Below are 13,605 nucleotides of genomic sequence, written 5' to 3' on the forward strand. Positions count from 1 at the left end.
GGGGGGGGGGGGGGAGGGGAGGGGGGGGGGGGGGAGAGGGGGGGGAGGAGGAGGAAAAAGGGACACGCGGAGGGAAATGGGAGGCGGGGAGGAGGCGGAAATTTTTTTTTCAATAAAAAATATTTTAAAAAATAATAAATAGCCAGCCTTTTTCTTAGACCTTTAACAACGCCATGGCATCAGAATACTGAACAGGATTGCCTATTATGCAGCTGAAAGTTCATTCTGTTAAGATGAACTGAAACGCTTTCTCATTTGGGCCTTACACTAGATCTTTACCTGTAACTTCATAGTCCATCACCAAAATAATTGTCACCAAACATACCATGCCCTCAACATCACTGAACATTTCCTTCTCCTCGGCTATGATTTTGCCCATTCTTTCTGCTCACAATATTGTTAAGCCATGTCTCAAGTATTAAATCACCATTTTAGTCATTAATTTTGACTTTTGGTTTCTATAGCAGGGTGGACGTGCCTCTGCGATAAAGCGGTCATCCCACACTGCCATTATTCTCTAGTTATGCTGCTTTCATTCACTAACCAAACCACCTGCATGTCGGAACTATATATTGCGTGTTTCGCATTCCCAGTTCCTGGTACAGTACTTAACATCAGTTCTCAACAACACTTTGATAACTGAAGGAGAGTACCACAAACACAAAGACACAAAAAATAATATATTTTTATAGAATGTGTTCAATCTTTACTATGTAAGAGACTATATTGTCAAAATCTCCTTCATTGTTTTAAGAACTTGAATTTTGAGTGGCCCTGGTTATGTGAGTCATAAATCTCAGACATGTCACAGAAGATCAGAAGTGGTGGTATCAAATACACTTAAATGAATGACTTTTCCTCTCATCTGAAATGCATAGGTTACATTTCTTCATTTTGAAACAACACGAAAGTAAATACACAAAGTCTAATATCATGATATTCCCCTCTTACATCTGAAAACTTCCCCATTTTTAATTAAGAAAATCAAATGTCCCTATGGAAGTAAACAAAGTCTAGAGCAATGTTTTCCATGTTCTCTTAACATCACTCTTTTTCATTTAAAAAGAAAGAAAGAAAAAATGTTAACAAGGAAAACCTTTAGAGATAATATTCCTCAACCCTGAATTAAGATCTCAAAAAACACTTTCATCTGACAGGATAGAGAAGAACATTAAAAAGCAGTGTGATTAAACAGAAAAATAACAATAAAATAAAAAACTAAATGTGTCTCCAAGTTATTTGGGTAATTTAAGTCTTTAATAACAGTATGGTACTGATTACAGTTTATAGTTCAGAACCTCTGCTTTCTCATCTATAAAGTAGAATCAACATCTCCTGAACTGCATATCACAAGGCATTGATGTGGAAAGCATCAAAAGAGAGAAACTTTGGGAAGTACACTTGGAAACAAAATGTACTGTACTGCAGGCATTCACTCACCAAACACAGTTCTTGCAGGCACAGATTCTCTGTTCAGCCAGAATGACACTTGGGAGAGAATGACAGTCATGATGCAAGGCAGATAGGTCTGAATCACAAAATACCCAATTTTTCTTTTCAAGTGGAAATGAGCTGTCATTACAGTATATTCACCTGGAAGGAGAATTTAAGAAGCTTAAGGAACTGTAATTGTCAATAGTCAGAACAATTTGGAAATGGAAGGGATTAGAAGAATAACAGTTCCTGATAAAAAAAGGAAGAAATGGTCACATAGGTTTCGTGAAAGCTATAAAAAATAGAAATGTCTCATTAGAAAAAGAGTATTTTAGAAAGAATTGCACAGTATCAACCACCTTGCACTGCTATGCTCCATGACATGGTGTTCATTGTTCTCTTTGGATCATGCCCACTCCCCAGCAAGATTCTAATAACTCTGCTAGTAGTTTATCTTATTGCTTTGTGTTCCACCTGTCCACTGGTACAACCTACGTGCTGGATGCAGATTGCCCATCCGTCCTGGACCTTAAAAACACTAGTAACTGGTCTTGCTGCTGACACTGCTCCTTTGGACCAGATTTTTCTCTTTAACTCCATCACCAATTCTGACTTTCTCTCGCCATATGCCTGCTGTAATTTGCTCCCGTCAGTTTTTATCTAATTCTCATACTTACCTTCTTTTTTTTTCTCCTACAGTCTTAATTATTTCCAGATGGAAGATAATTATTCTACACAGCTGCCTTTTTCTTTACTGAGAGTGGCCTAAAAGAGGCGCTTTCCATGCAGACCAGGGGCAATTACCCAGAAATCAAGGGTTGAACAATCATAATTTATCCACAATAGGAGAAAAAGAATAAGAAAACTAGGGAAATAGGTATCACTACTTTGAAGGAAAATGATAAAGTTGTCTGATCTGAGAAGATGATATTTTTAAGTGTGCAGTAGTTAAGTTTGTCTTAAAACACGGTTTCTGAAACTCATGCAAGTTTGAATCTCCTCGGAATCTTGTCGCAGTACCTGCTTTAGAAAAAGAATTGTCTTTGATTACGAATGTCTCAAAAAGCTTCCAAATAATTTGTGCTGTTAGTCCACAGAGCTCAAAGGTAAAATGTTTTCAATTTTCTGACTTTTTTTTTATCGTTTTAACCTACTAATCTTGGGGGGGTGGGACATTAGATTTTATTAGAAAATGTTACTAACCTGTGCTGGATTTAATTGTCTCCTTCCCAATTGACTGACCCAGCAAATCATACTGATTTAACCTAGACCCATCAGGAGCAACCTGAACGGAGTCAGAAGCATTATAAGTCCAAATATAAGTGACTTCTGAGGTTGTGTATGCATCTGTCAGAAACGAAAAACAAATGTTATAGACATTTGAATAAGAAACACTAACAGAATGATTGGTCTACCATTGCAGACTTAATAGAATCAATATTTATCCAAAAATAAACATTTAGAGATCACAGATTTAGAGGAAAATGTGTACTTTGAATTTATAAGGTTATAATTATAGGGATAAAGAGGGTCAGAAAAAACAATAATGAACAAGGACCCGTTTTCGTTGGTACCACTTTGAGAGGTGGTGAGTAAAATTCTCTTTAGAGGCAGAAACAAAATCATTGATTTTCAAGATGATCATAACATTCCCTCAGTGCTGAAGTAGCTGAGGAAGACATTGTGAAAATAAGCAATGAAGGTATTACATAGTTTATTTTAAAACGGTGACCACCCATATGATAAAAATTATAATCCAAAGTGCTTTGTTTTCCATAAATTCAAATTATTTAGTTAAGAGATAATGAATTTAGTTATCACGAATGAAGGCATTTAATTAAAACAATGAGAATTAATTGTTGGCATAAAAAATCAAGCGGAAGATTATATACCTCCATCACATTATAGATGCATTTTCAAACATATTCATTTATGAGTTAATTAATGAATACCAGCGTCAGAGACCACAATTATATAGTATATTCCAGTTAAGTTGAGAATTAATTGAAAGAGAAAATGTATTTGACCACAATGAAGACCTTATCAGAAATGAGCTTCCTTTGGAGTTGAGCAGAGGTCATACATCTGGCACTATCAATTCTCTATGCAATATTTTCTATGTCCTTGTAAGCGTACTATTTTGTAACATCTGAGAGCCCCTATCTCTATGCAGAGAGTCTCTTTACAATTGTAAATATGACAGGGATAATTCCTGCTCTACTGTCAACCTTTGGAGAACTTTGTCCTGTTTTCTTTTTTTTTTTCGTTTTTATTTTTTTTAATTTTTATTTATTTGTTTATTTATTAAAGATTTCTGTCTCTTCCCCACCGCCGCCTCCCCTTTCCCTCCCCCTCCCCCAATCAAGTCCCCCTCCCTCGTCAGCCCAAAGAGCAGTCAGGGTTCCCTGCCCTGTGGGTTCTATGTGGCAGTGTGGGAAACAAAACTTGGCATGATGCTGATATTCACAACCAGGGAGGAAACAGGACTGGTCAGGTCTCCATGAGACGTGAAATCATATTTATTTATTTATTTATTTATTTATTTATTTATTTATTTATTCTGTAAAAGTTTTTGCACATAGTTTCATGGTACTGAGGTGTTTCTATTAGTGAACTTGAGCTTGTGTCTGTGACCTAATTTGATTTCCATTCAAGTATCAGGTGCAACACAATGGATATTAATATGTATGTTTGTCATTAGCTGTATGGTCTTTTAATGGTATTCAATAATATACGGCTTTTTGAATGTTGCTACTAATACTAATATCAATGAAATGCTCCTTATATTTATCCGTGGATTTATACATCCTCAAATAAATTACGTTTAACAATATTTGAAATAGGATTCTAAAAATAGGTGTGTATATATATTCATATTTGTAGGTGTGTTTGTATGTACTTTCATAGAAAATATTCATATATTTTCACATATGAAATGGAGTTTTTCTAGAGTCTAAATTGCCAATTAGCTAATTTCAATGAAATAATCACTTGTCATGCCACTGAAAACATTAAGCAATAAGTTAGCAATGTAGTTAACTAAGCATTCATTTATAGTTCATCAAGTGGCTTGTTTTGGTTCCCTCATGAGTAAATATGATGGTCCCTTCTACAAGAGCATTTCTAGTGCTGCACAATTTAAAATATCAAACAAACATTGCTTGAATTTTCATCTCATCATTAGAAATAACTAACAGAAATGAAAGTCCATAAAAGTGATGATATTCTTGTAAGTAATAATGAGATACAGATGGGCAAAGGCTATCTGATTGACGTTCTCAATTTGTTCCTGTTAGATTATGACTAAGCTGTGTAAATTGGTAGTAGTTCATGAACACATTGCAAAAAAAGATCGATCTTTTATATGTCTATTAAAATAATTTGCTGCATTTCATTAACTAGCCTAAATGTCTTTTGTATATTTTTTACAGTTGTGATAGGACAAGAAACAGAATATAATTCAATGTGGCTCAGATGCACCCTCTTGTGCTCAAACCAATAGGTAAGTCAAGAGGCCATGGCTATGTTTATTAATAAAGTATAAGTGCAAACGACAGGCTGGAGAAATGGCTCAGCAGTTGAAAGCAGGTAATACGCCTGCAGAAAACCAGAGTTTGGTTCTCAGCACCAACACTAGCTGGGCTCACAATTTCGTGAAACTCCATCTCCCAGTGATCTGATGCCCTCTTCTGGCTTCGGTCAGTGTCTGCACTCGTGTGTACTTACCCCACAGAAATGCACAAACACATACACACATACACAAAATTGAATACAAAACAAAACACATTTTGAAAAGGAGAAGGCAGTTTGTTTTACAACTTGCTTTATAAATCCCACTTTGAAATGAGGATTTCGTTGAGTGAATATATTTAACTTATTTAAGCAATATATGTTTGAATACTAGTCTACATTATACACATGCATACTCACTGGCTTAAACCCAGTAATCAACAAGTATATTCTTAAATAATTTTAAACTATTAACTTTTATCCTATAAAAATGTAAGTTTTCAGGTTTTTTTTTTGGGGGGGGGACTCCCACAGAGAGTACTGCAATAATCACACTCAGGAACTTTCAAGTCAAAGGAAACAATAAACGTATAAAGATCTAAGGCGATACAGTGATAACAGTAAAACAATAAGGAACTTTAAATTGCATGAATACAGAAAAGAGGCTTCTTTTATTTGAGGAGAATGACAAAGATCCAGAAATTCAATTATTTTAGAATAGTGCTACTTCTAAAACAGAGCAAGAAATAGCTACAAGATAATGTCACGGTTGCTTCTGCCAAACTTATTCTGTGCCAGCGTTGTTCTCTCCCTCCACACTGCTGTCCACACTGCTAACACAGACGCCTCAAGCACTTGCTATACACAAAGAAAAGTAAGAGATAGAGAAACAGCTTGTGCTATGTGTCAGAACATGAATGTAAAGAAAGCAAAATAAAAAGTAAGCAATAATTACATAGAGAAAGAATAAGGCCAGAAACTTTGTGTGTTGGCCACATGCATTCTGGATGGAGCAAACTATAATATTCTCAGGCACTCACACCCTTTTACTTTGTAGCTACACTCTGTAAAGCTTTCAATTTGAAATCAAACCCTTCCAAGCAAATTTATCTTATTTTCAGTGTTGCGGCATCTTGTCATTCACATCTGATGTCATAGTAACAATACCTCATCTACTGAAAACACTTGTCCTTCCCACATCATTACTGCATCTTGCAGAAATTCTTTTGGGTGCCAAAGCTTTTCAAGTTTGCCTTTAATGTCACTTATGCAATGCAAATGAGCCTCTCCGCTGCATCTGCTCTGGTTTTCTCAACACTGTGTTTACGTTGTATAACATGACTGACTATCTTAAATAATATTGGAAGAAATGCCAGTTTTGAAGTGATGGTTCCCATGGCAATAAAGAAAGGCTTGTGGTTAAGCCCAGAGGATGCTCTCAGAGAAAATTAAGGACTGACAGCTGCTACAAGGATATACAAAGCAAACAAGCTTGAACCTCTCCACAAAACTGGCATCCTCAAATCAATAGAAGAATCTACATTCTCTATTGACCGTTCTATTTTCACCAAGTTGGTAGTCTGAGAGAAGATACACGCTTCCTTACTCAGTCTGTCAGTACAGTTAATCAGGTTAGAAGTGGAAACTTCTATTTCACAGAAGTAAAAGAAAAGCCTAAAGCTGCTCAGAATGCACAAAAATGGGATATCAGAAAAAGCACAGTTTCTAAGAAGGTCAGGGAAGAAGGCATCTTCAGAAAGAAGGCAGCTGCTAAGCTACACTGATGAATTAATCCTGAAACTTCCTGGGGTGTCTTGTGGGCCCAGAAAGATGACCTGACTTCGCACTTTCCATTATTCCATAGTGTGAATGCTTCTGCTTGACATATAAGATACAACCCAGTGACCCGGAGAATGGCCAGAGGCACAGAAACTTTTAGAGATGTTCTATCTGCACAGAAGACACTGATGTGTAACCTTCCAATCTTGTCATCTTTATTAAATGTATTTTAAAAAGAAAAAGAGCTTCTCCCATCAGGTAAACGGTAGACAGACAACAGAATGGGCTTTATCTCTTTTTCTGGCCCAAATAACAGTCAAATAGCAAGCAAACGGTAGAATTTGTCATATATAATTCATTCTAAACTGAAAAAAAAATTTACATTTTAAAAATGATAGCCTTAGGAGAAAATATGAATAAAGTATAGAACTGGTTCTACAATAGTCCCTGATTTGGTTTTATACACAAACTATAACACATAGGTTTTTTTTTATTGTAGCTAAAGAAATGATGTTCTAAACTGAAAAACATGGATGAAAATATTTGAGTGAGCCATGGGATACTCCAGCTGGTTCCTTGAGGGCAACCACCATGGCTTTCACTTCTGCATCCCATAGGTCACTTATTATGCATTCCATAAGAGGAGAAGAAACTGCGTGAGCCAGCAGAGATGTTGACTACTGGTGGCATTATTGACTTAAAACATACTTTTATCCTTATACTTACAGCTTCCAAATTTCAGTGGGCATGAGTGAGCGTCCATTGGAAAATCCTCCAAGTGCATTGGGCATTCAGCTTGAACTGTAAGCCTAGAAGCCAAAATTCCACTCTTGGTTTAAGTAGATTTGCTAGTCAAGATAAATCACTTGTTACTGGTTTTAGTAGAATTGGAGCTCTATATTAGGCTTACAGAGGTTTAAACACAATAAAAATAAATTATATATGTATTTGAAAAGAGGTTTGCCATTAACATCACCATCAATATTTAATAGCTGAAGATTCTGAAAGCTCTGTTATGTAAATGGTGACTTTTTGTCATTGTATCATCAAATATAGAGAAAGGCTTATGTATTACTTCAGTATATGGTTCCTTAAAGACATGCCATTTTTGAATGTGTATCTTATGCTAAATAGGAAGATATGTATTGAGACATACATAAGATATAGATAGCTGTATCACCTAAAATTACATTGTTCACAGCAATTCCTGGCTAAAATAGAGGTACAAGTCTAGTAATTTTAAATATATAATTGCTATATCTGACCATAATATAGATCATAGAAAAGACTAACCAGATAAAATCTATTATGAAGAACATTTCTAATTATTTCCATTTCATACAAAAGCAAAGTGAATAAACAAGAACTAACTGGAACTCAAAGAAAAGTCTGTTCTAATTGAGCTGAGAAAGAGGCAGTCATCAGCCAACCTGGCATAAAAGTCACACAGGATACAAATAGAACACTCTGTAACCGTTCTTAATATTATATAATCTCTGGACGTTAATATTTAGAAATAAATGGTTGAAACATAAAGTCTTAAGACTGTAACATCTAAGTATTGAAGTATTCAAAAACAGGAGAAAGAATAACTCTACTGTAGGCAATGGTCACCTAGAAATCAGTCCTCAATTCCTGTTTCCTGTTTCCCTCTAGGCACAATACAAAACAGCTTTAATTGCTAAAATGTAGTACTTAACTCTTCATATAACATTATAAGACATCAAATGCATGGAGAATGATGTCTGTGTGCATATAACACTAATAACATTTTGTTTTTCAAATTCTTCACTAATCATTAACTTTGGAATCAACCTCATTTTATTAGGTTTATAATTTTTAAGTCTATGTCATTAAGTTAATTGGTATTAAAATATTCATCAGAATACTTAAAAGGTAGTTGTAATGAGCAACAGCTGCATGTATTTCTAGATCTTCAAGAGAGAATGAACTGCATGAAATTGATGTTACATCATTATTTCCAATCATAAAATACTAATATCATATGGTTAGGCCTAATACATGATTTCATTTAACCAATTTAGTTAATACATAAAAATGATGAATTTTTTATGTATAATGGAACATTACATACAGATTAAAATACGTACTTAAAAATCATTTAAAATTGCAGATGCTACAAGATGGGATACAGAAAGGCAAATTGCACGCTTTTGCAAACAAATTTCTAGTCATATACTAAATTTTTTTTAATTAAAATGGAATGCAGAGAATACCAGAAATATCAATTTTTAATAACCAGGAGACTTTCAAGCTTAAAATTAAATTCACTATAATTACTTAAAGTCCATACTTTTATAAAACATAATGTGAGCTATTGGGTAATTTTAGGAAGATGTTCCACTTGTGCTCTGATTAGTGGTACCTTGCCCAGCTGCTTGTGCACAGTGTCACAGTCTTTGCAGCATGTCTCAACAACATACCTCATGGTGTAGAGCAGTGTCCCATCATCCTGGATTCGAAGCAGCTTGTTTGGCATTGTCATGTTATGAGCCACCGACTTTTTCCCATTGTGAAAGAAAGTATCTGGGGTCCAGATTTTGCTAGCCATTAAATTGTTAAGTCGAAGGATATTCATAGGACCTTTAAATTTTAAACGCTCATCTTTCCATTTTTGTCGAAAGAAAACATCTATTGTATATTCCTAAAACATAAAATGACAATTCGTTTCAAAACAGTAAACATTTTGGAAATAATAACACACTGTAAAATTCAAGAGAGGTTATATTCTGAATAGTTTACAGAAAGCTGTATTGAGAGAAATAAAAACATCAGGAGATTAGTCTTTTAAGTTATGAAGAAATGTTGCCTATTACAATGGGATAAAGTATTTGTATTTGCATAACTAGCTTCACATTCTTATAAAAGAAGGGAACAACTTTACTTTGTCTTTCGCCTGTCAGCTGAACAGTCTCTCAAAGGAACTGCAGTACTAAGTGCATCATTTAAAGGTGCTTCCTGATGGGGCATGCATGGGCAAGACTGTATTTGCTGTTTCATGTTATTCCAAGAGTAATTGAACACGTAACTTTCCAGTAGCATAAATAAATAAGAAAGAAACAGCTTTTAAATGTATTGTCAGATCTGCAGGAACCATCACTTTCTGCTGACAGTGAAGCTGTTGAAGATCATTGTTTTTAATTCTTAACAAATGGTAATACATCATAATGTTAGCCACATATGTGTTAAGGAATGAGGAATTCAAAAACATTGTAAGTAATGACTTTCAAAAAATTGTCAAACCAGTTCTGGAACAAGAATTTTCACAAAATTAGACCATTTACAATCTGAATTTTTCAAATAATAAAGTGGAACATCCTTATTATCAGTTTTTAATAATTTAGTTTAGCCTGTCTCTCACCTTCTCACTTTCCTTTTTCCCTATTCCATATTTTCATTCTTTCTCTTTCTCTCTCTCCCCCTCTCTATTTCTCTTTTTCACCTCTCTCAGCCTTCCCCCTCTCGCATACGTATTTTAGATGAAATACACACTTACAATGGTGATTAATATAACCAATATTATTCTGTTTGTCACCAATTTTTTCTACTGTCTATGTATTTGTGCAATCATGCATAAGTAACGGAAATGTTGTATTACACATCTCAAATTGGAAACTCAGAAATAATCTATTGTTTTTAAAGCAAGCATCATAGAAAGTAAAAGCTTGACTAAATAAAGTTCCATTACATTAAAAGACAAATTAATGGGCTGGTATTATAAAAATTTACCATTTGAACAAGTATAAATCAACACAAAGTTGATTAATGATCCATCAAAATGTCTAGGAGATGGATATCACTCACAGGTCACTACAGCAACAGGAGATAACAGTGGCTCTGGGCTACGTTCCTAATATCAGGGGAAGATTCCATAATATGATCTTACCATCACTCTTGATGGCCTAGATAAGGACTTTTTAATGTGGAATTTCATTTAAATGGAAACAGAGAAGCTAGATTAAAAGGTCTTTTCCTTATAATAAGAATCAATGCAAGTATTCTTTCCCATTAGCATTACCTAAAATTCCCAAACTTGTGACAGTCGTTTCTGAAGGGAAATTGAAGACATTTTAAACTTTTGCATAAACGGTCAAATTTAAGTTTTCCACTTCTGCAGAGTTAATGTGGGCTTTATAGATTTCTGAAGTTTTATATGCTTATTGATGTTGTGGTCATATTCTGCACACCAACAGCAAAGTATGCAAAGTCTACAAGCACAGCATTAAGAATATCTAACAAACAATGTTTAAGTGCATTGTTTGTCCTTAAGACTTCATAACATACCAAGCATGCCCATCAAATCTACCCAACAAGTATAGTGGATTTGTCTCCCACTGTCTTCGTTTGCGTTTCTATTGTGGTGAAGAGACTCATGACCATGACAACTCTTATAAAGAAAAACATTTAATTGGGGCTGGCATGTTTCACAGGTTTAGTCCATTGTCATCTTAGGAAGAAGCATGGAAGCATGCAGGCAGACACAGTACTGGAGGAGCTGAGAGTTCTACATCTTGCTCCTCACGCAGCTATAGACTATGTACTGCACTAGGCAAAGCTTGAGTCCATAAGTGATTGCATGAATTTCAAGACATTTTGAGCTTTGGACTTTTAAACAGAATTGAGACCGTTATAGACTATGGAGACTTTTGAAGCTGTAGTGAATGCCTTTCTGCTTTAGGTTATGGATAAATGCCTTTGGGGGCCAGGGAATTGAATGTGGTGGTTTAAGTAGGAGTGGCACGCATAGGTTCATGCTTTTGAGTGTTTGGTCCATAGGAAGTGGCATTAGTAGGAGGTGTGCCCTTGTTGGGGGAAGTGTGTCACTGTAGGGCCAGCTTTTCAATCTTGCGATAATGGACTAAACCTGTGAAACATTTGTCAGCTCCAATTAAATGTTTTTTTTTTTTTTTTAAGAGCTATCACGGTCATGGTGTCTCTTCACCACAATAGAAACCCAAACTTGAACTTATATCTCTGTCAGCCTCTGCTTTCAGAGTACTAGGATTAAAGGCAACACCACGCCCAGCTCTAAACTTTTCTTTAATTCCTTTTCATTAGTTAAAAATTTTATTGGGTAGCATATTATCAGGAGGTCACCTCACCCTTTATTTCATTTCCTAATCTGCTTATCTCTTGAACACATGAATTAGCTCCATTCCACTTCCTGGTGTTCCATAACTCCTCAAATTGTACATTTTATTTTTTTTCCATGTCTGGCTTGCTCCTTCTCTTTGTAAATCTTCATTAGAATAAACACTAATAGTCACATGATGAAAGCATACTAGGCTGTTTTGAGATTTTATTAGCCAATGCAATTAATCCAAAATGTTTTAGTTAAGCCTCAGGCATAAACTTCAAAGAAGGACAAAAAAAAAAAAAAAAAAAACAGGCACTTTTTTTTTTTTTTTTGCCAAAATATCACAAGAACAGTCTCTAAGCAACATACTAAAATTTTCTTCTCTGAAATCTCTTGAGCCAGGAACCCACAGTTCAAATTACTCTCAGTACCACAGTCATCCATCCTGTGAGTATGGCCAATTATGCCCACTTAAACCATTCTACTGTTTTTCTTATTCAATGTTCCAAAATCCACATTCCTCCAAGAAGGAAAGCACAGTCAGGCCGATCACAGCAATAGCCAGTCCCTGGTACCAACCTTCTGTCTTAGTGTGTATTTCTACTGCTGTGAAAAGACACTGTGATCACTGAAACTCTTAGAAAGGAAAACATTTAATTAGAGCTAGCTTACAGTTTTAGAGATTTAGTCCATTATCATCATGGCAGGAAGCATGGCAGCATGCAGGCAGACATGACTCTGGAGAAGGAGCTGAGAGTTCTGCATCTTGAACCGCAAGAAGCAGGAGACTCTGTGCCATATAAACCATATAAAACCTCAAAGCCTTCCTCCACAGTGACACAATTCCTCCATCAAGGTCACACCCCTTAACAATGCCATTCACTATTGGCCAAGCTTTCAAACACAGTGGTTTATAAGTGCCATTGATATCCAAAATCTTCAGCTACTTAAACCAAGGAAAGTTATTGTATTCTTGCCAGTGTTAAAGGTCCACATTCCCTGCCATTTCCCCAACATAGCAACCTCTGCCTGAGCTGAGCACTGTATTTTCTCTGATCTGCTAGAACTGAAGCCACTCCCTTTGCTCCTGTCCAAAGCCCTGCAATATTGAAAGACGACGTCAATCACTAGTGTATGTTTCCTAGCTTGGCTTCCAAGGATTTCACAAGTTTTCTAGAATGGGATTGAGGCATTTATATGTACTTTACATTATTTTGCTTCCAGACATGAAAATGCCTAAAAAATATTGCAAATATGGTGAGTTGACTCAGTGAATAAGGATACTTTCTGTCAATGAGGATAATAACCAGCTAGGTTTCCATAGCCCACTTGTTAAAAATAACAAAGAAATTCTTCAAATTGTTCTTTGACTTTCACATGACTTCTCTCTTTTCTCATCTATCTGGCATACAAAAAAATAAATTAACTACTACCATTAAAAACACAATATCATTATTCAAAAGAATAGTCAAGCATCCTTCTTGACTCTTAGTTATATTCTTAGTTATATTCCTAATTATATTCTCATAATCCTTGAAGAATTATTTTAAATTTTACACTTAATGGTTTCATTCATGTGCTTACAAAGGTAAGATACATGTTATCACAATTTAAATATTTATATAAGCGGCATTCATAGCTATATCATTACAAATATTTATAATCTATAAAACGGGTTAATTTTGCTGCCATAAATCGCTATGTTAGAATATTATTTCACAGCATAGACATTGTTCTGTGCCCTTAAATATTTTCTCCATTTTCACATGATTAATGTCACGATT

General features: G+C 35.2%; 1 protein-coding gene across 2 annotated transcripts in view; it reads right to left on the minus strand.

The window, feature by feature from the left end:
- Gabra2 (gamma-aminobutyric acid type A receptor subunit alpha2) overlaps positions 1 to 13,605 on the minus strand; it is a 142,389-nt gene that overhangs the window by 57,563 nt on the left and 71,221 nt on the right. For both annotated transcript variants that reach the window (XM_050149559.1, XM_050149560.1), the window contains exons 4-7: positions 9,168 to 9,388; positions 7,450 to 7,532; positions 2,638 to 2,781; positions 1,441 to 1,593 (exon numbers count right to left, since the gene is read on the minus strand). In XM_050149559.1, the coding sequence (XP_050005516.1) occupies positions 1,441 to 1,593; positions 2,638 to 2,781; positions 7,450 to 7,532; positions 9,168 to 9,388 (601 nt within the window). The remainder of the gene's footprint in view (positions 1 to 1,440; positions 1,594 to 2,637; positions 2,782 to 7,449; positions 7,533 to 9,167; positions 9,389 to 13,605) is intronic.

This window comes from Alexandromys fortis, unplaced genomic scaffold (assembly GCF_014885135.2).
Source record: "Alexandromys fortis isolate MF-2015 unplaced genomic scaffold, M_Fortis_MF-2015_v1.1 scaffold_0, whole genome shotgun sequence".
Classification (NCBI taxonomy): domain Eukaryota; kingdom Metazoa; phylum Chordata; class Mammalia; order Rodentia; family Cricetidae; genus Alexandromys; species Alexandromys fortis.